General features: G+C 51.9%; 2 protein-coding genes across 7 annotated transcripts in view; one reads left to right on the forward strand and one right to left on the reverse strand.

The window, feature by feature from the left end:
- Positions 1-2,815: 2,815 nt before the first annotated feature.
- On the forward strand, positions 2,816-10,949 carry ZNHIT3 (zinc finger HIT-type containing 3). Of its 2 annotated transcripts, XM_004747201.3 has the most exons (7): positions 2,816-2,945; positions 3,124-3,562; positions 5,496-5,603; positions 5,925-5,956; positions 7,675-7,761; positions 8,954-9,034; positions 10,425-10,949. In XM_004747201.3, the coding sequence occupies exons 2-7, from the start codon at positions 3,468-3,470 to the stop codon at positions 10,604-10,606; spliced, it is 585 nt and encodes a 194-aa protein (XP_004747258.1). In that variant the 5' UTR covers positions 2,816-2,945; positions 3,124-3,467; the 3' UTR covers positions 10,607-10,949. The 2 variants fall into 2 exon arrangements, with proteins under 2 accessions (XP_004747258.1, XP_004747260.1); XM_004747203.3 differs by lacking the exons at positions 2,816-2,945; positions 3,124-3,562; positions 5,496-5,603 and adding an exon at positions 5,634-5,804.
- The window catches only part of MYO19 (myosin XIX), a 32,986-nt gene continuing 22,216 nt past the window's right edge, over positions 10,819-21,588 (reverse strand). For 4 of the 5 annotated variants that reach the window (XM_045069943.1, XM_045069942.1, XM_045069945.1 and 1 more), the window contains 9 exons: positions 21,148-21,300; positions 19,989-20,096; positions 19,014-19,084; positions 17,122-17,225; positions 15,353-15,519; positions 15,089-15,218; positions 13,875-13,960; positions 12,875-13,177; positions 10,819-11,567 (listed from right to left, as the gene is read on the reverse strand). In XM_045069943.1, the coding sequence (XP_044925878.1) occupies positions 11,439-11,567; positions 12,875-13,177; positions 13,875-13,960; positions 15,089-15,218; positions 15,353-15,519; positions 17,122-17,225; positions 19,014-19,084; positions 19,989-20,096; positions 21,148-21,300 (1,251 nt within the window). In that variant the 3' untranslated portion in view covers positions 10,819-11,438. Of the gene's footprint in view, positions 11,568-12,874; positions 13,178-13,874; positions 13,961-15,088; positions 15,219-15,352; positions 15,520-16,008; positions 16,117-17,121; positions 17,226-19,013; positions 19,085-19,988; positions 20,097-21,147; positions 21,301-21,588 lie in introns of those variants that run through there. The other variant, XR_001178603.2, reaches the window with a different exon arrangement.

Raw genomic sequence — 21,588 nt, forward strand, 5'->3', positions numbered from 1 at the left:
CTGGGATCGAGTCCCGCATCGGGCTTTCTGCTCAGCAGGGAGCCTGCTTTCTCCCCTCTCTCTCTCTCTCTGCCTGCCTCTCTGCCTACTTGTGATCTCTCTCTGTCAAATAAATAAATAAAATCTTAAAAAAAAAAAAAAGAAAAAAATGCCTATGTTTAAAAAAAAAATAAACTATTATCTGACTCTGGATTCTTATTCAAATTCATGGTTTTCTGAAATTACATCTTTACAGACGATTATTGAAAATGCATGTGGTTCTAAATAGTTATTTTGAGATAACATAGTGTTGTTGTTGTTGTTGCTTAAAGATTTTACTTATTTATTTGACAGAGAGGGACACAGCGAGAGAGGGAGTCTGACACGGGGCTCGATCCCAGGATCCTGGAATCATGACCTGAGTGGAAAGCAGATGCTTAAAGACTGAGTCATCCAGGCACCTCAGAGATAACAATAGTGTTTTAAAATGTCTTTGAAGTTTTGCTGTTTTGCAAAAAGTACATTAGCTGCTGTTCCATGTTTATACCTGCCCCGAATCTTCCCAAACGCACCTGGTTCATTCTTAAGCGGAGATGGCAGGAAACATACGGACGCCAGGTCTGCTGTCACAGGACAGACCTGTGACAACAGGTCTGTAAGTGCCAACGAATAGTTCAGTGGGTTACTTTCCGACCTAGAGTCTTGGTTCGGAACTACGATACAATTTGGAACTGTTATGTTACTACTACTACTTCTTTTTCTCCTTCTTCTTCTTTTTAAGATGTCATCCATCCATTTGACACAGAGCACAAGCAGGGGTAGCAGCAGGGAGAGGTAGAAGCAGGCTCCCTGCTGAACAGGGAACCCGATGCGGGACTTGATCCCAGGACTCTGGGATCATGACCTGAGCAGAAGGCAGACGCTTAACCACCTGAGCCACCCAAGCACCCCTGGAACTAGTATGTTACTTCTTCCATTATGTATAATTGTTTTAGGTTTTGTAGAATTTCAATGTATGAATTTGGGGGGTGGGGCACAAAAATCCAGACTCCAGCAGCCTCTTTCCTCGCAGCACTGGGTATTGCCAATCTTTTTCATTTTCATCGTTCCACCCGGTGTGTGGTGGTTTCATTTCAATCTGATATTATTTTCCTTTGGCTTTTATAACTTTCTGGTGCAGATCTGCTAGTGAAGAATCCTCATGGTTTCTGTTTGGGCTCTTTATTTGGTCTTTATTTTTGAGAAGGGGGAAGGCAGTTTGGGGTCTCAGTTTCTCTGCTCCTTACTGAGTGGAGTTCCTGTGCTTCTCCGTCACATGGATATGAGGTTGGTGCAAAGCCCAGATCCACTCCCTGTCCACGTGGGACCCCCAGCTTCCTGGAGAATCTTGCTGGGAAGTCCTGATTCCTTAGATCTCTGTCCTACGGAGTGTAAGTGGGATCTGTGTGGATCTGCAAATGGGAGAGGGTGTGAGAAAAGTGTGAGGTTTGGGTGGTAGGATATGTTTATGAAACAGTGGTGAGTTCTTTTGTCTGTGCCTTCTCAACAGCTCTGAGACTGGGAATAACACAATTATTCCTTTTTAAAATTAATTAATTAATTAATTAATTTGTCAGAGTGGGAGCGCAAGAAGGGAGAGTGGGAGAGGGAGAAGCAGGCTCCCTGCTGAGCAGAGAGCACGATGGAGGACTTGATCCCAGGACCCTGGAATCACGATGAGCCAAAGGCAGAGGCTTAACTGACTGAGCCACCCAGGCATACCTAATGCAATTATTCTTTATCCCTTTTGCTGTCTGGAAGTTCTCCTTGAAGTCTAATTGTAGGTCAGACTGTTACTGTCTAGAATTTGGGAACGAATATCTCTTTACTGCTGTAAGATAACACTCAGAGTTGGAAACCGACCACTCCACTCCACCTGAACCTCGGGCCTTCTTAATTTGATTCCCACCAGCAACCTCACTTTACCGTCTGAACTACTTAGATACCAGAGGAGAAACAGCGATGGAGGAGTAGATGAGAATGAGGCAGAAGGCCCTCAAATACCCCAATCTCAGACACTCCTCCTGGTGCTGACCCTGGGTCCCCCATGCCCTGGGGAAGCTGAGATTTGAGGGGCGCCTGAGTGGCTCAGTTCGTTAATCAGCTGCCTTCCCCTAAGGTCATGATCCCAGGGTCCTGGGGTCAAATCCTTCATTGGGCTCCTTGCTCAGCAGGGAGCCTGCTTCTCCCTCTTCCTCTGCTCCCCCTGCTTGTGCTCTCTGTCAAATAAATAAAATCTTAAAGAAGCAGCAGCAGCAGCAGCAGCAGCAGCTGAGATATGACAAGGCAGCAAAGAGCCCAACCTTATGCACTTCCTGCCTCTGATAATCAGAACAGGTAGCTCAGTGCACCCCATCATGGCACCGGGGAAGGTGCAGGGAAGTGGCTCAGGCCCTGGTTAGTAAGCCCATGCTCCCAAAGCACGGTTAAACTTTCATCGGTTAATGTGGGTGGCCAGCTTGCTGCTGGATCTCCACCCTTGGAAATGCCAGGAAGCGTTGGGCGGTAAGCATCGGGGAGTTGCCGCTGGAATGACAGTTGCTATTGGAACCCTCTGCAGATAAGGGTCTTGCTTTTGTGGAGGAGACACTCCTGCCCATCCGGTGGCTGGCTTCAGCACCGCGCCCTCCACGCTTTTCCTGCCTCTTGGCAATGTTCGAGGTACAAAGAGGCCAATGCCTGGATTCACCCTCCCCTGTGCAGCGAGACAGCCTTGGCTCTGACGGGGAGCGGGTGTTTACTTCAATCCAGCTCGAGTTCCGCGGCGCCAGGCCAGTCTGGACCTGGAGCGCCCTCTGGCGGTGCTGAGCGGCGGGCCTGGACCTCCACACGCAACGCAGAGCTTTGGCTTTGGTCCCCGGAATGTGCTGGACAGCGCCTGCGGGGTGGCAGAGCTCTGAAAATCATTCTACCCCACCCCTCTCCAGGTCGGTCTTGGGAGGTGTGAGGCAGCCTTAGACAGCTGCTAGGATGGGTTTGGAGGGGGGTCCAGAAAGAATCAGGGTGCTGCTAAGGGTGACTACATCAGTGTGGACGTGCGTTGCTGGGCCTGGAGTCTTATGTGTCTTTTTTTTTTTTTTTTCTGAACTGGCCACTGCCAAGAAGATCTATACTGGCCTTGCTTGGCCTTTTGATGTTCCCCAACCTCATCACCATCGCCGAGCCGCCTTCTTTCCTGGACATTGGAGCAGGAGGGGTACAACTGTTTTGGGATGCTGCGGTGTCTCCCAGAGTAGAGGGAAGGCTGCCTTTACTGCGTGGAATGTGCATGGGAGGAATTCCAGAAACTTTCTTTTCACTGAAGTCACCATCTCTGGACCCAAAGGTAGAGGAATAAGCGTGGTTTGGTTGTGGGTGACGTGGGGTTGAGCCCTGAAAATTGTGGAGACTCTCCATGGCCTCAGCCTCCAAAGACAACTCACAGGAAAAATACGGAATGGGTGGTGGTGATGTCCACAGTCAGCAGATTTCTACCAGGTGTGAGACAGGGCACAGGATTCAACTGTGTCCTGGGCAAATCACTGACCTTCTCTGGCCTTCCCAGGTAAGCATGGGCCTTCTGGGATGGTTCTGGGGTGGTCGCAAGTGTTGAAGAATACAGGAGATGCCGCTGATTATTGAGTCAGTGTGGACATGTCTTAGATTTCAGGCAGGTCCTGGTTTACCCCGGGAGCATCTGCATGTGGGGCAGGTCGGGGTCCATGCTACTTCAGCACTAAGGATTGAACAGCATCCCCAGGGTGGTTGGGCACATCCAAAGCAGAGATGGATAGTGGCCTAGGCCCACCGAAGGTGGCCCATAGAGGCTGACAGCAGAACCCTTTTAGATGGACCTGCGCTTCGGGACCCTGGCCTTGAGGGACTTGGGGGCGACACCTGCACTCACAGGGTTGGGACCTGAGCTCCAGGAGTTACAGACTCTGGGTTATCAAATAAATCCTTTGTAGTGCTTCAAATTACAAACTTTTAAAAACATTCAATCTATTTATTTACATATATATTCTACATAAGTTACAAATCCTCACTTCTGCCACACTGCTAGAACTCCATTTCTCCCTTGATCCTGTTTTCTTTTCTTTTCTTTCTTTCTTTCTTTCTTTTTTTTTTTTTTTAGATTTTATTTATTTATTTGACAGGAGAGAGGGAATACAAGCAGGGGGAGTAGGAGAGGGAGAACAGTCTTCCCGCGGAGCAGGGAGCCTGATTTGGGGCTCGATCCCAGGACCTTGGGATCATGACCTGAGCTAAGGGAAGATGCTTAATGACTGAGCCACCCAGGCGTCCCGATCCTGTTTTCCATCAGTAATTCGGAGTTACTTTGTTTTGAAGGTTATAGCTGTTTGTGAATACCTGTTTGTTGGTCTTCCTGGCTAAGTGCTGGGCAAGGCCAGTGGAGGTCGCTGTCAGAAGTGTCTCCAAGGAGGGAGATAGATACCGGGATGGAATCTGAGCCAGTCTGGAATCTGGTCCCTTCATGTCACCCAGCAAGCCCCAGCCTGCAATCACTGAGACTCTGGCTCTGCTCAGATTACAGACATTTTTACACGTGGTCTTTTCTCTGCTTCTCGGCTGCTCAGGACATCAGGCCTGCACATCCACACTAATAGGTGAGGGATCTCAGAGACTGTAGAAGTCACATAGCCAGGGAGGGAATTGAGCCAAGACTCGAACAATTGCTTTGGTCCTACCAGGTTATCTGCAAAAACAATGACAATCATGTGGAGCCTTTATAGTAGTGGAATCCTGAGGGCTAGTGGGCTCAACACAAGGGAGGAGGGACTTGGGAGTGAGAATGACTTAAGGCTGCGGTGGCAGCCCTGGTTGGGCTGGGCGGTGTTAAGGATTTCAAGGAGGCACAGGCTGCTAATGAAACATGACTGTTCCTAAAGCCTGAGGTGCCACTCAAGGCCCATCGCAGTTCATCTATCTGGACTCATTAGGCCAGAATCCCCTCCTTTGGGCCAGAGCTCACTCATCTGTTCCATGACCAAGCCAAGTGAGTGAGGAGCCCGGAATGCAAGATTTGAAGAGGCATTCGCTCTCTGGGCCATGCAAGTGAAGGCTAGCACCGGCAGGACCCTAAGACGATCTCTTCTCCCTCCTGCCACCACTCTAAGCTTTGAGCTCATAGAGGGCAGAGACTGTGCCTGCCTACTGCCTTGGAGCCTCAGCTTTCTTTCCTGAGAGAAAAAGGGCTTAAGCAGGGAAGAGCATGTGTGTGTCACTCAATCTAACCGATTCTGGACCAGGGGCTGGATTTCTCATTTGCTAGATAGAAGCAAACGGAATGTCGAGGGGGAGGACCCAGTGCCCTTGCAAGAATTAGAAAGTCTAAGTCAGGGGCGCCTGAGTTGTTCAGTGGGTTAAACGTCTGTTTCAGGTCATGATCCCTGGGTCCTGGGATGGAGTCCCGCGTGGGACTTCTTGCTCAGTGGGGAGCCTTTTTCTCTCTCTCCCTCTCCCTGCTACCCCCGTAGGGAGGACTGCGAGACCTACTCCGGGAAGCCGAAGGATCGAGTGTATCTACTTTCTACTTATCAGGACTGGAGCAATGAGCAGGATCAGTCCATTGCTTTTGACTGCCGGTGAGTGCTGCGCGCCGATTGGTCCCGGTTAAGGAAGCGAGGAAAAAAGGGCGTGCACGTGGGGACTCCCGGCCAGACTCTGGCGCGTCCCGGGAGAAGAGGCCGTGGAGGGATTATGGCGTCGCTCAATTGCAGCGCCGTCGTCTGCGTGATTTGCTTGGAGAAACCCAAATACCGCTGCCCCGCCTGCCGTGTGCCTTAGTGAGTGCGGGTGTCGTCTGGAAGGGGACCGGGCGGGGCGTCGGGGGTCCGGGCGGGGACCCCCGGGAGGGTCCGCGCGACTTCCCGGGCTAACGCGGCCCGTGTTCTCTGTTGTTACAGCTGCTCCGTGACCTGCTTCCGGAAGCACAAAGGTAAGACCCCGGAGTCTCCCCGCGCCCCCGAGCCGCCCCTCTTCTCGCGCGGGCAGCCCTCACGTCCCGCCGCGTCTCTCCCGGCCTTGCCTCCCTCAATCCTCTCGGAGCCCCAGGGGGAATCTCTGCCTGTGAATGCTTCCCGGGACTTGGACCAGTCAGAAACTTCTGTACATTTCCTCCCAGAGACCGCCGCTCCCCTCTGCCCCCCAAAATAGGTAACTGCTTTGACCGCCAAAGTCAACCCTAGTGGTTTTTTCTTAGTATTCTCAAAAGCTGCGCTGGCTGCAGTTAACAAGAACAATTTTTTCTTTAAATCCCTGGCTAGAAACAACGAGGTAGATCTGTTTACCTTAACGGGAGGTTAGTGCTGTCTAAGTCTATATTTTAACTCCCATCTGGAGCCTCCTCTTAGTCCTCAGGGACCCTTTCCCATGACCTTATGCTGAGTTGACTCTGGTTATTGAAGTGCCTTATTGGTTTTTTGCCTATAGCGTGATCCCCTCTCGGTCCTTGGCCTAGAGGTATGTTTCAAGCTGTACCGCTCCCCCTGCTGTTTTTGTTTTTTACCCTAGTATTTCTTGAGCATTTTCAAAAGAAACTTTTCTGTTCAAGATAGAAGCAGAACTGCTTTGCTGAAAATTGGGTTGGGGAGCCGGGTTGGTAAGCTTTGCTCTGGCAGTGCAGTCCTGAGTGGCCCCTCTAAGAACCCCTAGGGCAGTACGGGGCAATCTGGAGCTCTTCACTGTGTGGCCCTGCTGCGGCCAGGGTTTCTCTTAAAATGCACATTTGAGTAATTCACTCCCTTGTTGAAAACTCCAGTCTCTCTAGCAGAGGGAGGTGGTGGTTCTTAGCCTGGGTATTGCTCTCTATATGGAGACACATTGTGAGAATGTTTCTGTTGTGACAGTAGCTGAGGGTTGGGGCACTTCTGGTAATTGGTGTTGGTGCAAATAAACACCCTGTGGAGTGTGAGACCATCTCACACTGTTAAAGACCTTTCCACCCTGAACATCACAGTGCCTTTGATGAGAGACACTGCTCTTGGGAGGAAAGGGCAGCCTCCCGTGTGGCCCTCTTCTGCTCTTGCTTCCTCCACTTGCATCCCAGCCACCTGCCAGTCCTCCCCTGTCAGTCAGCTGCTAGTTGCATATCACTGTCCTTGCACATGACCCTATTCTTCCAGGGTTCTGGTCCAGCTGTAGACCTCTCTGTCAGGAATGCTCTTTCCACCTGGCAGCGCCTCCCCTTTGTCTTCCAGTCCTCTCAGGTGACATCGATCGGACTCTTATCCAGGTCTCTGGCTGCCATCCCTAAGGCTTAACCCCTTGAGGTGGGCCTGATGACTTTCATCTGTGTCATCCCAGCGGCATGTGGTACATGCAAATTTGGTACCTGAAACTGCTGAGAAAATTGTTCGCTAATTGAAGTCAGTGTGTCACTTAATTCTAGGGAGAGCCCAGCGGGGTTAGGCGGGGGAAAGGAGGATGGGGACAGCTTTCAGGTTCGTGAGGCCTGCTTCTTCCATCCTCTGCCAGGCCCAGGGTTGCTTTTCTCAGTGCTGCCCTTTGATAGGATCCCTCACTTTCTCTGCATACATCTCCACCCCCTCCTTCCCTAACCACATACATGTTTCCCAACTAGAAGCTGGCTCGGTGGGGCAGTGTGGCCTTGTCACTAAAGTGGAGGTGATGTGCATCTGTTCATGTCTCTTTCAGAGCAGTGCAACCCCGAAACTCGTCCTGCTGAGAAAAAAATAAGGTCCCCTGTTACGGCAAAAACTGTAAAGCCCACAGAAAACAAAGGTGGGTTGCTTGACTTCAAAAAAACTAACCTTGAAAGGGTTTCAAGGTAATAACTGAAAGGAAAGAGATGTGGGTTGGGACAGGGAGTCAGGAAAGATGGCTTCATTAAGAACAGCTTCCATAGCCCAGAGCACTAGCAGTGGGGGCCCCTGTTGCGTAGTCTAGAGCAGCCTGAGGGCAAGAAGTAAGGGTGTGAGAGGCAGCTGGCTGTGGTGTTTGGGGGAGGGGGACACCCTAATGACAGGAGCCTTCTCCAGTCATGGCTTCAGGTTTCCCACCCTGGGCCTGACTGGAGCATCGGTTCACCTGAGCCAGGCTCATGTGGGAGGCTCCCTTGGCCCAACCTCCCCTTCCTGCTGTTGGGGCACCTCCCAGCTTATTGTGGGAATGCGCAGTCATCCCAGCCATCACTGCAGACTACAGTCTCTCCTGGGTGTCAGGCACCATGCCAGCCTCTGAAGGCAGCCCCTCCTGGTGCCAGCAAAGAGGTATTGAACATTCACAGCATGGGATAGCCTATTTCTGCCCTTGGAGAAACCTCCTTGTTGGGTTTTGGCAATGTCAGAAATTTCTGACTATACTGAAAACAAGGTATTCATGTTAGCAGGTTTTTACCGAGCACTGAATTTTTTGGCCCCCGACAGGGCTGGAGCCATAGTGAGGAGAGCTGGGGTGATAGGGATTGGAGAATCAGGCTCCTGGCCTAACGACCAGAGAAGCACATAGAACAAGCATGTGAGGGGCGCCTGGGTGGCTCAGTGGGTTAAGCCTCTGCCTTCCGCTCACATCATGATCCCAGGGTCCTGGGATCAAGCCCCACATTGGGCTCTCTGCTCAGTGGGGAGCCTGCGTCCCCCTCTCTCTGCTTCACTGTCTGCCTACTTGTGATTTCTGTCTGTCAAATAAATAAATAAAGTCTTAAAAAATGGTTTAAAAAAAAAAAAAAAGAACAAGCATGTGAACACACTAGGGTGCATTTGTTAAACTCCCCAATTCTTGGCTTCACCCTCCTTCCCCAAAAAGAGGAATGTTGGAAAAGTCATGAATTCCAGATAAGGTCATTTTTGTTTTGTCAGTACCTGCTTCCCCTTGCTACGGTCACCGATGTGCACTTTTATCTGTTGGGAGTTGTTCAAGTCTGGCGTCCAGGCTTTGTTTCTAGTCATAATTAGTTGTGCTTTCTGTTCCTCAGATGACGACGACTCTGTAGCTGACTTTCTCAATAGTGATGAGGAAGAGGACAGAGTGTCTTTGCAGAATTTAAAGAATTTAGGTAAGTGTGTATGCTTGCTTCTTCATCAACCACTAATCTATTTAATTCAATGTATAGAGCCTGATTTTTTTTTTAAGTTACTAAATACAGGTGACCCTTGAACTGCACAGGGGTAGGGCTCCCCTTCGTCTACCCTGCAGTTGAAAATTTATCTTCTGACTCCCCCAGAACTTACCTACTAATAGCCTACTGTAGACCGGAAACCTTACCGATAACTTAAGTCAATTAACACACATTCTGTATGTTCCATGTATTACATGCTGCATTCTTACAATAAAGTCAATGAGAGAAAAGACAATGTTAAGAAAATCACAAGGAAGGGAAAATACATTTACAACACTGTACTGATAGGAGAACACTGTGTAGGAGGGGACCCATGCAGCTCAAACCTGTGGTGTTCAGGGGTCCCCCTAATGGAGTGTGGTATGCAGATCCCTTTGGCCACTTGACTCCATAAACACTTGGGGCTTCCGCACCTCCCTGCCTAGAATCCTGCTGGTTTTGTGGGTCGCCAGAGTTCTCCCTCAAGGCTTGGTTCAGGTTACCCTTCCTCACCTTAACTTTCCTTGACCTTTTGTCTTTCTCAGAAGCAAGCACTTTCACCTTTCCATGGGGCCTGGAAATACACCACTCATACTTGATGGTAACTTCTCCCACGCCGGCCTGTAGGGCAGGGGCCTGCATTCACTCCCACCTCCCCCGTGCTTCGTATGTGGTCTGGTCACTCCAGCAGACAGATTTTTAGAGGGACACAGGTGTTCATAACGCCTGGCGTTTTTGTAGGCCCACATGGTCAGGCCTGGGGGCAGTTCTGTGAAGTGTTGTGATGAACAGGCCAATGTGGTTCCTGCATGTGGAAGGTTTTGTTTCCGTCGCCTGAGGCCCACCCTGCCACGCACCCAGTCCCACGGCAGTGAGGCCGAGGGCAGGCGTGGATGGTTTTGTAAACTGTGAGGCAGCAGGCAGATGTCCGTGTCTGTTCATTGCTACCAAGGCTGCAGTGTGAGGGCCGTGCGCTGGCCTTCACAGCGCTCAGACTGTTTGGTGTAACTCTCCTCACCCGGGAGAACCTTCAGGCCCATGAAAAACAACGTGCCAACAAATTCATGTTGTTCTCTGTGTATGTGCTGGTATTTTTTTCCTAGTTGAAATGGCATAAAGTTAAACTTTTATAGGGATGCTGAGAACAAGAATCTGACGGCCTTTAACTGGGAGATCAGCTGCTCTGGTGACCTCACCTTGTTAATGTGGAGCATGGGTTCCATTCTCGGGTTTAAAGGTTTAGGGCATGCAGCACCCTTGACGGGTACTACACTGGACGCATTTAGCTTTTAGCCGTCTCCATCTGTCCCCACTTGAACCCACATCAGCTTTCTCGCTCATTTTTCAGGCGAGTCTGCAGCACTGAGAAGCCTTCTGCTCAACCCGCACCTTCGACAGCTGATGGTCAGCCTCGATCAGGGTGACAATAAGGCGAAGCTCATGCGAGCCTGCATGCAGGAGCCCTTGTTTGTGGAGTTTGCGGACTGCTGTTTACGGATCGTGGAGCCATCCCGGGAGGAGGATTCGTGAGCTGAGCTCCCGAGCTGCTTGCTGGCACGTGCGCGTGCGTTCACCCTGCCTGCGACCCCCAGAAGAGCTAGCGTGGGGCCCTCGGCCACGGTGCTGACTTCCAGGCCGGCTGCACAAGCTCTTTGTCTTCGGCACTGTGGGCGTGGGTTTCAGACAAGAAGAGGATACTCAAGGTGACAAACCCTTGATGGAGGGAGAACTGGACATTCAGATGGTGGTGTTTAGATATTTTAATTTTGGTACAGTTTAGACATCACATGATTGGTCAAGTTTCATACCCATTTGAGTTAAAACTTGCTCACTGTTGCTAAATAAAATCAGGACATGGTAATTCTGTGGTAAATTGTATTCACCCTTTTGTTACATTATTACATTAAATAAATCAACATATTAAAAATAGGTTTTGTTCCTTTTAAAGGAACTAAATGCAAATATTCTAATTGAAATTTGGGGGCTAATTTCAAGCTGACCCACCTGTTCTGTTTGCAGGGAATTGGGATGCCCCACTGTAGTGATGGACTACCCTGCTGCATTGGATCTATGAAGGTAGTAAAATGGGGGACATCCTCTGTGGTCCTGAGGTTTCTTAGCCCTGATTTGCTAACCAGCCCGACAGCTGTCAGGGCCTGAGATGTAGAGGGGAGCCCCAGGCCCCTAGTGCAGGGGCTGCAACACATTGCTTGGTCACAAGTGCTTGGAGTTGCTGTGGGAGTAGTTTGGCATCTTTGTGTGGATTAAATGTCTTTGGCAAAGCAGCTGGCAGGAAAGGCCTTGTAGACACAAAGGCACCAAAGGATTGCCCAGCCAGGTGAGGCTAGAAGGTGAGAAGAGCTCACCCATGGCCCAGGCTGTGTCTTTCCAGCAGAATCTGATTAAAGCCAGTAACACTGTAGGGTGAGGGTTCAGGGCAGATGTCGGCGTACGGCAGTGGAGACTTCCTGCAGTGGAACTTGATCGAGCCCTAGGGAGAGAGAGAGACTGCTAGAACCCCAGATCCTGGGAGTGCGAGTCCTCTCGGGGCCCCACAGCACCAGTGCTAGAAACGCAGAGGTGTGGACAAGCACTGATAGCAGGGTCCCAGCAGGAGCAGGATTGAATGCAGGCTTTCTGCTCATTCTAAATGAGGGGCAAATTAAAAATACAACATTTCACATCCACTTGGTGTGATGGATGAGCGAGCTCTCTCCTGTAAGAGTGTTGCCTGTCATAGTCCTAAGACTGCTTAAAACTGGCAGAGCAAACAGTCCCACTGCTGTTTATCTGGCTGACCCATGTGTGGTTACGGAGATCTCTAGGTTCTGTTCTACCGTAATTCCTCAGGTATGGAAACTTGCTGCTTCCTTCCTTCTGACTTGTGTCACTTAACCCTTGCTGGGACCTCATGTGGCAGGTTGAGCATTAGCCCATTATGTGTGTTGGCTGAGTCTTTCCCTGGCTGTGTTTTTGTATTATAAAAACAGCTCTTGGACCACTGACTTACCTGCTTGTCATCTGCACAGCTGGAGCAGGAGATAAACGAAGTAATAATTTGAGGAAAATAGGATGCTAACTTCAGTGCTATTTGAGACAATAAACTGTCACCACAAAAAGTGGGACTAATTAGGGGCACCTGAGTGGCTCAGTGGGTTAAGCCTCTGCCTTCGGCTCAGGTCATGATCTCAGGGTCCTGGGACTGAGTCCCACCTCGGGCTCTCTGCTCCACTGGGAGTCTGCTTCCTCCTCTCTCTCTCTCTCTGCCTGCCTCTCTGTCTACTTGTGATCTCTCTCTCTCTGTCAAATAAATAAATAAATATTTAAAAAAAAAAAAAAGGTGGGACTAATTAAATGGAGATTTCAGAGGAGAAGCCAGACAGTTTATAAAAGGGGAATGGGGGGGCGCCTGGGTGGCTCAGTGGGTTAAGCCTCTGCCTTCGGCTCAGGTCATGATCCCAGGGTCCTGGGATCAAGCCCCGCATTGGGCTCTCTGCTCAACAGGGAGCCTGCTTCCCTCTCTCTCTGCCTACTTGTGATTTCTCTGTCAAATAAATAAATAAAATCTTTAAAATAAAAAGTGGGAGGACTCTAGAAAATTCTGAGTTGTAATGATGGAAACCACCCAAACCTACAGCCAGCTGGGAAGCTCAGGCTTGTGGCTTCCCTGGTCAGAACAGCTCTTGCCTCAGTCCTGCTCCTGCTGCGGACTCGGGCTTTGGCTCCTGCCTTCTGCAAGGAGGTGTGAGGGACCTAGAGATGTGGTGGGCAGGACTGCTGTCCCATCACACAGCTTACCTGAGGCAGTGCTCGGATGGATGTGACACCAGCTTGTCCTTGCGCTATCTGGACCGGGTAGCTACTGGGGTTCCCCACAGGGAGCTGGAGGCAGGCCCAGACCACCAGCTTTCTCTGAAAGCCTCGGACCCCCACAGTTGCGTTGGCCAGGACCAGTCCCAGGGGCCAGAGGCGGATTATTGCTGCCAGGAGGCTGGTCTGTGTCTGTGGCAGTAGGAAGGAGCCCGTGGGAAGGGGAACTTGAGAAAAGTGTTTTTCTTCCACACCATCCAGTTCTTTCGAAGCAAGGAAGGCCATTCCAATCTTAAAAAAAGAGAATGCCACTTTATAGCTTTCAATCTGTTAGTTTTTTTAAAAATATTTTATTTATTCATTGGACAGACAGAGATCACAAGTAGGCAGAGAAGCAGGCAGAGAGAGGAGGAAGCAGGCTCCCTGCTGAGCAGAGAGCCCAATGTGGGGCTCAATCCCAGGACCCTGGGATCATGACCTGAGCCAAAGGCAGAGGCTTTAACCCACTGAGCCACCCAGGTGCCCCATCAATCTGTTAGTTCTTAATGGAAACCCAAACTATAATAAGATAGCTCAACAAGGTGATCGGAAGGGCACAGGACTGTTGAACAGCTGGAGGCCTTCAAACAGATGTGGCCTTGTGGCCAAACATCTTTGTGCCCAAGGCACCTGTGCTCAGGCCTTATATTTGCTACTTTAAAAGTAACAGCTTTTCTCTCTGTCAAATAAATAAATAAAATCTTAAAAAAAAAAAAAAAAAGTAACAGCTTTGAGATCTACTTGAGAGACTATAAAATTCACCCCTTGAAAGTGCAGAATTCCATGATTTTTAGTATGTGCCCAGAATTGCTGATGCTGCCCTTTCTGCACCCCAGGCGTCCCGGGGGACAGGTGGTGTCCCATGCAGTGCCGGGCGAGCACTCCAGCCCAGGGCCGCTGGGTGCCAGCCGGCCACCACCCGTTCTGCCCACAGGAGTCCTATACTCACTCTCCACTTCCGCCACGCGCGCTTGATGACTGTGGCGGCGGTGTGCAGCCTCTGCACCTGTTTCCGAGCTAACCAGGAACGGATGGCTGGCAGGTTTGCCCAGAGACAAGAAAGTAAATGAAATGTTAAAACTCTGCAAGCCTGGCCCTGCAGCCACGCCCGAGCTGCCCAGAACCTGCGCCTCCTTGGTGAACGGCCAGCCCACGCTGCCGCCTACAGGAGAGAACAAAGGCCCTCAAAAAGCTCTGGAAGGCCACTCGGAGCGTCAGGCTGGGATAGACCTCGTATGGAAGGGCAGCGGGGAGCAAACTCACCTCTGCCTCAGGCACTGCCCGAGGCAGTGCCCAGGGAACAAGGGGGAAATCCTCAGCTCAAGCTACTTACTGGCCTTAAGAATTCATAAACAGAGACCCCACCATGCGCCCACTATGGTAGACTGATCATGTCGCAATTTTCATTTCCTTCTCTTGCACTTTGAGCATTTTCTCGTTTTTTTTCCATTCAGAAAAGGGGCTATTCCATTCACTATTAATAGTTTGGATTCTAGAAAACTAAAAAGTTTAAAGACAGATCCAAATCCTGTTAGCTGACCACTGCAGAGTTCTACAGTTGGCTTACACGATTTTTTTAGGCTTGTAAACACAGAAACACACCTGAGGAAGGTGGCATCGCGCTTGACATGCAGTTTGGTATCCTGATTTGAACATCACATTGGAAGAGGTTTTCCATTAAATTTAAAATACTCTTCAAAAAGACTTCTTGGCTGTATTGTAAGTTTGGTTCATGACATAACCATGACTTTACTACGGTCAGCTATGTGGGTGGTTTCTAGTATTTTCAAGGTAAGACTGCTGTGAATATGCTTTCTATGTCTCTTCCTTTGATAAATCAGATCTTCTCAAACTCATTACAAGCCCTGGACCCAGCACATAGTGATTTGTTGTGGAAGCAAAGGAAGATGGCATAAGCCACCCTCTAGGTCTGGGAAAGGGGAATTAAAGGCAATTTTTTAGTCTCTGCTGCCTACAGACAGCAGTGTGACCTGGTTTTCACTGGACTGGGGAGACAATGGGTGAGGTGGGTTGGAATTCGAATCCCAGTGCACCATAGGGTCGTGCCATCCATGCGCTGAGGCTCGGACACAGCCTTGGCATAAGGTTCTGCAGGAAACTCAGATCACGCAGGGTCTGCACACAGGCCCATGCGCCTCCTACCTGCCTGGATGAGCACGGCCGCCCGCCTCTGCCTCTCCTGCTTGCGATGCCAGTGTCGCCTCCAGCTGCCTTGGATGCGGCGGGCACACTGCTCCAGCACCTGGGCGCGTCTGTGTTCCAGAAGCTCCAGCTGGGAGAAGGGGTATCCGCTGAGGGTCTCAGCCTCTCCTCCCATGGCCCCGAAGTGGTTCCAGATCCCGTGGTACTGAGGAGAGCAAGCGGCTGGCTTCGGAGAACTCCCCTCCTCACCATCAACCAGCTTACCATGGAGTCCGTCATGAACACCTTGGTCTTGCCACAGTGAACTGGGGCTGGTATGGCCTTAGCGGGGTCACCAAGTATGGCTGCTGCCTGAGTCAGAGCTGGAAGAGTGTGGAGGATGTCCTGGAGAACAGCTTGCAGAGTGGCCACCTCGGTGCACGGAGACCTTTCTGTGGGATGGGAGATGGAGGTCCCATCAGCTCTTCGTCATCTACACACTTCTGTGGACTTGAGAAACCGGTTCTGGTCTCCCCCACTACTCCACAGGCTTCTCTGCTCCTGTTCTTGCCTCTAACCACTTCTCCACCCTTTTTGGGGGGAGGCATCTGGTGTTCTGAGGCATACAGAAATCTTTACTTGTGGCTGGGCCCTGGGCTGGCCCACAGCCTCCATGCCTGTGGGTTCCCTGGGCAAGCTGCCAAAGGGTATTTGGTGCCTGGACCCCCATCTGGAAACCCAGGCTACTCTGCAAGCATGTGTTCCAAGGCCCCAAACATGCTGAGGGCCAAGTAGGGCAGCTGGGCCGTTCCCTCTGCCTGACCCCTCAACTTCCTGCCACGTGAGAAAAGGGCGAACGAATCCCAGTCCCAGGGAGGCCCAACAGGTGCCCCTGCCTGCCCTCCCACAGCGTGCAGGGCTGGCTCCTACAGAGGATTTACCTGAGGGCTCTGACCACCTTTTGCTGCCCAGTGCCTCTCTGGAGACAGAGGCTGCCAAAGAAGACGCCGCAGACGAGAAACCGCAAAATCAACCAGGGGCGAAGGGGGCTTTGGGCATGAGACACAGCAGTAGAGCAGATCACGAAGAGAGGGGAAGGAAAGAAGTGGGGGAAAAGAGTGAAAGGCAAGTGACAAAACTGTGCCCGAGAGAGAAGGGAAAGCAGAACTGTCCCAGGTCTGCCAGGCTCCAGGGCAGGGCTGTGTGTGTGGAAGCCACTGCTGCTGGGCAGGGGCCTCCCACTCTGTCCTTGGCTTCTTCTTCTTCCACCTATGCAGGGGGCTTACCCTGCATGCTGACAACCCCCAAACCGGGGCCACATGCGACCTTCCCTTGACGTTAGAGCTTGCCGAGGGCTTTGCAGATGCCTCCACAGGATGACTCCAGGAACCTGGAGCTCAAGTCAGCCCTATGGGGCTCAGCAGCTCCCCCAAACCTCTCTTCCCCACTGGCCAGGCACAGTCTGACCAGTTTCTTCCCAACACTGCCCATTGTGCCCACACCTCTAGCTTGACTCTGGCCAGCATGAATAGCCTCACTCCCATGGCCTGCCACAGGGGCCCCACAGTGGTCTCCAGAAAGCACGAGGCTGATGTCCCTCTCTTCCTCCTCTGACGTGCCTCCATCTACCCAGAGAATAAAGCTTGGCTTCTGTGACATGCCTGTTCTCTTCCTTATGGAGAAGCAACTCTGGCCTGGAGTTCCTCACACACACAGTGTTGTCTCCTGCATGCAGCCCTCCATCCAATTACCTGTCATGTGGAATGTTCTTCACCTGGCCAATGCCATCTGTCCTCAGACACTACTTCCTCCAGGAAGCTTTCCCTGATTCACACTTCCCCAGCACTACCCACGGCATTCTGTACTCAGCTCTGCCTTTCCACTTTCCCTAGTGTTTGTCTTCTTTTAGTTTGTTTCCCCTACTGAGCTAAGAACCAGGAGAGCAAGGCTGTGTTTTCCTCTGCTCTGAATGCCCAGCCCCATCCGAGATGGCTCAGGATAGGAGCTCGGTCAACTGTGGTTGAACACCTGACTAGCACACGGGCCCCACTCACCGGAGTGCCCTTCAGCAGGAGATGGGCTGTGGGGGCCAGAGGATGTGCGAGCACAGAGCCTTCTCAGTACTTCATATCGTTCCACGAAGTTCCGGTGAGGGATCCTGGAAGCCGAGGGAGGCAGAAGAAATGAAGTGACTTCATCTGTGAGCCTGGCACAGAGCTTGGGGCCAACGGGAGTTCCTTGATTTAATCTACTCAACAGTGGAGCGAGGCGCTGCCCTCAGAGTGCCCGCGATGAATGGATGCGGTGTGGTTCTGGAGGGAGGACTGTGGTCATTCACAGAAGCCAGTGGAGACCATTTTAAACTGGGTCTGCTTTTCCTGCCAAGGTGATCTGCCCAAACAGCTGTTCGCTCTTTTCATAGGGGACTGTGGCCTGCCTCCTTCCAAAGGGACTTGCAGGCTTCTCCCCAGCTGGATGGCTCCTGGTGCGTATGCAGTCAGTCACATCTGTGGCTTCTGACCCCAGAGCCTCCCTTGCTTCCTCCTGATTTCTCTGCTTCCCTCCACTGCAACACTTAAACTGCTGGTGACACCTTGTATCTGTCTCTACCTCCTCCTCCTGAGTCTGGCTTCTGTCCCCAGCGCTGTTCCCATGTGCTTCTTCTTGCAGCCGTCAGCAAACACCACGCCACCAAATCTAACAGTCAGTGCTCTGCCTGGCCTTGGGAGGTGCCCAACTGGCCCCCGTCTTCATGCAGTTCTCTCAGCCCCCGCAACCCCCGGAAGCCTGGCTTCCTCCTTCACCCACGACTCCTGCCAAGTTGCCGTTGCTGATTTCTTGTCACCTACCCTCTCTATAAATGTGAATGTTCCTCAGGGAACAGCTTCAGAGCACTTCTCTCTCCCCACCATGACTTCCTCCTTGCTCACGATGAAGACAGATGCTCACGCACTCTAGTTCCCAAAGCTCTGGGCCCTAAGCCTGTCTTACAGCCGCTACAAACCTGATAAGGTCACATTCCTGTCTCTCCTCCCATCCCACCTCCAGCCTATGCCTTCCCCAGACATCCTATCTCAGGGAACTGTCTCCTGATGCATCCATTAGCCTCAGATGGAAGTCTGGAAGTTTCCTGTGTGACCTGGAAGCTGATTGCTCCCCTGCCCACACCCCACGGTCAACCAACCCACAATCCCGTTTGTATCAGAAATGGTACTCCAATTTCCCCCATTTCACTCCATTTTTCATGGCTGCCCCCTCATCTGGGTCACCATCCTGCCTGCACACCAGCAACAGCCTTCTCTAAACATGTCCCTTCTCTCCTACCCCTATGTCCAGCCTCCACACAGCAGCCACAGAGCATAAATGTGCGCACAGCACTCTCTCCTCACAACACCCAGCGGCTTCCAGGCCCTGTGGACAAACTGCCAAGTCCTTGTGGGGTCCATGTGGCCGCTCTCCTCCAGGTCTCTATGCGCCTGTCACGTTAGCATCTTAGTTCCTAAACTGGGAGCTTTGTGCTTGTGGTTTCCTCCCCCAAACCTTTCCTTAACAGAGGCCTGAGCTGTTTAGAGGGGCCCCTCCCTCAACAGCCCAAAGATTCTTTTCTCCCATTAGTCTACCGAGCAGCATTTTTTTGTTTCTTTCCTAGCACTGGTTAACTTTGTACTTCTTGTATGTCCATAGGAACGGATGCCCCAAGAGGCAGAGGCTCACCTTCCTTATTCACTGACACCGGAAACAGTGCCTGCTACAAAACAGTACACAGAAAGTGAACAGATAAACGAAATGAACGAGTGAAGCCTCTTGAGCTCCAGGTTGACCTCTGAAGACTTGCTGCTTTCTCTTCACCTCCACCTCCTGCTCTGGGCTGGGCAGCTCGTCATGCCCGAGTCCCAAGCTCCACCCCAGCACTGGTCCTGCCCCGTGCCTGGCTCGGCCCACTCACCGGATCGGGAAGCCAGCAGCACTGATGTGGATGGTCTCCACGAGGCCACAGGCCTCCAGCTGGCTCAGGACCTGCAAGGGTGGAGACAGGATGGGCACCTGTGGCATGGGGCCAGCAGGTCAGAAATACCACTCCTTCTGCCCTCTGAGGCCTTACCCTGGCCTTGGTAGGTATGAACCTGCAGGCTGTCCAGAGGTGTGGCTGCTGGGGGTATACTCCTTGGGACCTCAAGAAGATCTCCCTGCTAGAAAGGGTCCAGGTGGCCCCAGGTACCCTTATCGGATGCCTGGCTTTGGATGCAGCTGAGGCAAGTGCTGGTCCTGCTTTTGTCTCAGCCCTCCAGCCAGCGCAGAGGCTCTGCCTCACCATGCAGCCCAACCCAATCTGTTTTCTATTTATTTTATATTCTGCGGACAAGAGAGTAAATCACAGCCAAGAGGGAGGAGAGATCATACTGTAAAGGTTCTTCGGGACCTGAGTGGAGAGATCCTGGCCTTCAACTCTAGACCACTTGGCTGTGGGACCCTCTCCAGCACTCTGCAGCACTCAGACCTCATCCACACCACAGAGCTCGGTACCCTGAACAAAGGGCAGCTGCTGGCCGACTGCATTTGTGCAAATCAGCAACAACTTGACAGAAATGGCTGCACTGTGCTGACTCTAAGGCGACACAGGCTTTCAGTGAATCACAAGAGTCACCTGTCCCACAGGGCAGCTTTGGTCTCAGCAAGGCACAGCCAGTGACAGAGCGTCAGATGCAGGGGGACATCTTGACTAGCTTACTGTGCCGTGCACAGACCGTGAAACCATACATGACCATGCTGCCAAAGCAGGGAATACAAGACGCCCTCATGTGGGACAGCCTGAGACACGCACTCTGGTTACTCCATTTGGAGGGTAAGTTCTGGCTTTCAATCCCTCAGGGCCTTGGCCAGATAGAACTCGCTGCAAAGCAGCTCCAGCTCTGTGAATTACCTCCTCCTGGAGAAAGCTGTGCGCCTGGCCCTGGCTGTTGGGCTTGATGCAGCGAATGTAGTGGGGCGTCGTGCAATGCAGAACCTGCAGAAGCTGCTCCAGGGAGGCCTGCAGGAGGGAGACTGTTGGTCAGACAGACTGGGGCTGCCGGTGCACATCAGCTGGGCCCTGGTTAGTGACAGCCTCCAACACCCCCAGCGGTCCTCACAGCTCGGAGACGGGGATGCTGTGAGGGTCCTGGGACAATTATGGGACGTGCTCATGGAGTCTAAGCACCCTCCTGGCCTGACCTCCCAATGCTCCTCATCCCCTGCCTCCAGGGATCTTCCTGACCTGCTATCTTACACCTGGCTGGTCTCTGCTCCTCTCCCCTCACCCTCACCGGTGCAATCTTCCTAGAAGAGCACCATCTCAGAAGCCACTGCCACTCATTCAGGCAACAGCTGCTCTCATGAAACCCATCCTGTGTGCCGGGGGACCTGTGCTGGGGTAATGACATGGTCAGTCTGGGGCTCAGAACCCAGGGTCTGACGGGACACAGAGACATGGGGTGGGCCCCCCTCAGTGGGGTGTTTGAGGCTAGGCAGGAAAGTCCCAACAAAATCTGGTCTCCACAAGGTGTTTCCTCTAGGAGGTGATGATCAGGCTGAAGTTTGAAGGAGGAGAAGGAATCAACTAGGGCAAGGGGTATGGAGGGTGGGAGTTTGGGGGCAATAGCAGGGGCAGGGGAACAGGCGTCCCAGGAAGGGGGAGCAGAATGTGCAAGGGCTGAGAGGGGGCAGAAAGCAAAAGGTGCTGGGGTACATGGCCAGTCTACCAGCCAAGGACAGCTGGACTAGGACGCTGGAGAACTGGGAAGGAATGGGGCACAGAGGTTCAAGGAACTATTGCTTGTCCACGATCACCCTATCAGCAGTGGGTAAGAGGCCCTCACTCACACACCCACAAGATCCTAGGCTTTCAATCATGTCAATTATATGTCTCTTTGTCAGTTTCCCATCTCGATCTTCCCTGTGAGGCTACCAACTCCATGTGGATGGGATCATGTTTCTGTGACTCATCAGTGGTCCCTAGCACACAGTACCCACCCTGGGAGATGCCTGGTAAATATATGAGATTGATGAGTGAACCAGGCACATATTAGCACCCCCAGACCCACCTTGAACTTGGACACTACAGTCAACACAGGGGCTCTGCTCTGGCCAGAGGGCTCCTCCTGGGCCTTTTCTTCAGGGTCAGTAGGAAAAAGCACCTTGAGTAAGGGGTCCTGGGATTGCTGTAGGAGTCTGGTCAGCTCAGGGGGGACAGGGTCCTATTGGAAAAGGATAAGGGCAGCAGGTAAGGGCAGGTGGCATGCACCCATCTGGTGCGCCAGTCCTGCTCACAGGGCCCCAGAAGATGGCTTCACCGGAGCCCCACTGTGACAGGAGTCATTTCTGGGCAGCTCATCCCTGATTATCAGGGACCTCATGCAGGTAGGCCTAAGAAGTGACTTTGGATTCTGGGAGGATGTTCAGGAGAGAGAGTGCATGACTGGAAACTTCCATGTATGTGCAGCAGTAACAACACCTCATTTCATGCAGGCCTCCCCAAGCCATGG

Source organism: Mustela putorius, unplaced genomic scaffold, assembly GCF_011764305.1.
Source record: "Mustela putorius furo isolate JIRA1106 unplaced genomic scaffold, ASM1176430v1.1 tig00003962_pilon_pilon_pilon, whole genome shotgun sequence".
Taxonomy (NCBI): Eukaryota; Metazoa; Chordata; class Mammalia; order Carnivora; family Mustelidae; genus Mustela; species Mustela putorius.

What these genes read in the sequence shown, in the direction of transcription:
- ZNHIT3 (XM_004747201.3), top strand. Translation starts at nt 3,468, where the DNA reads ATGTCCACAGTCAGCAGATTTCTACCAGGTGTGAGACAGGGCACAGGA. An exon ending in ACCTTCTCTGGCCTTCCCAG is followed by an intron (nt 3,563 to 5,495) that starts GTAAGCATGGGC and finishes CTACCCCCGTAG; the next exon opens with GGAGGACTGCGAGACCTACT. An exon ending in TCCATTGCTTTTGACTGCCG is followed by an intron (nt 5,604 to 5,924) that starts GTGAGTGCTGCG and finishes CTGTTGTTACAG; the next exon opens with CTGCTCCGTGACCTGCTTCC.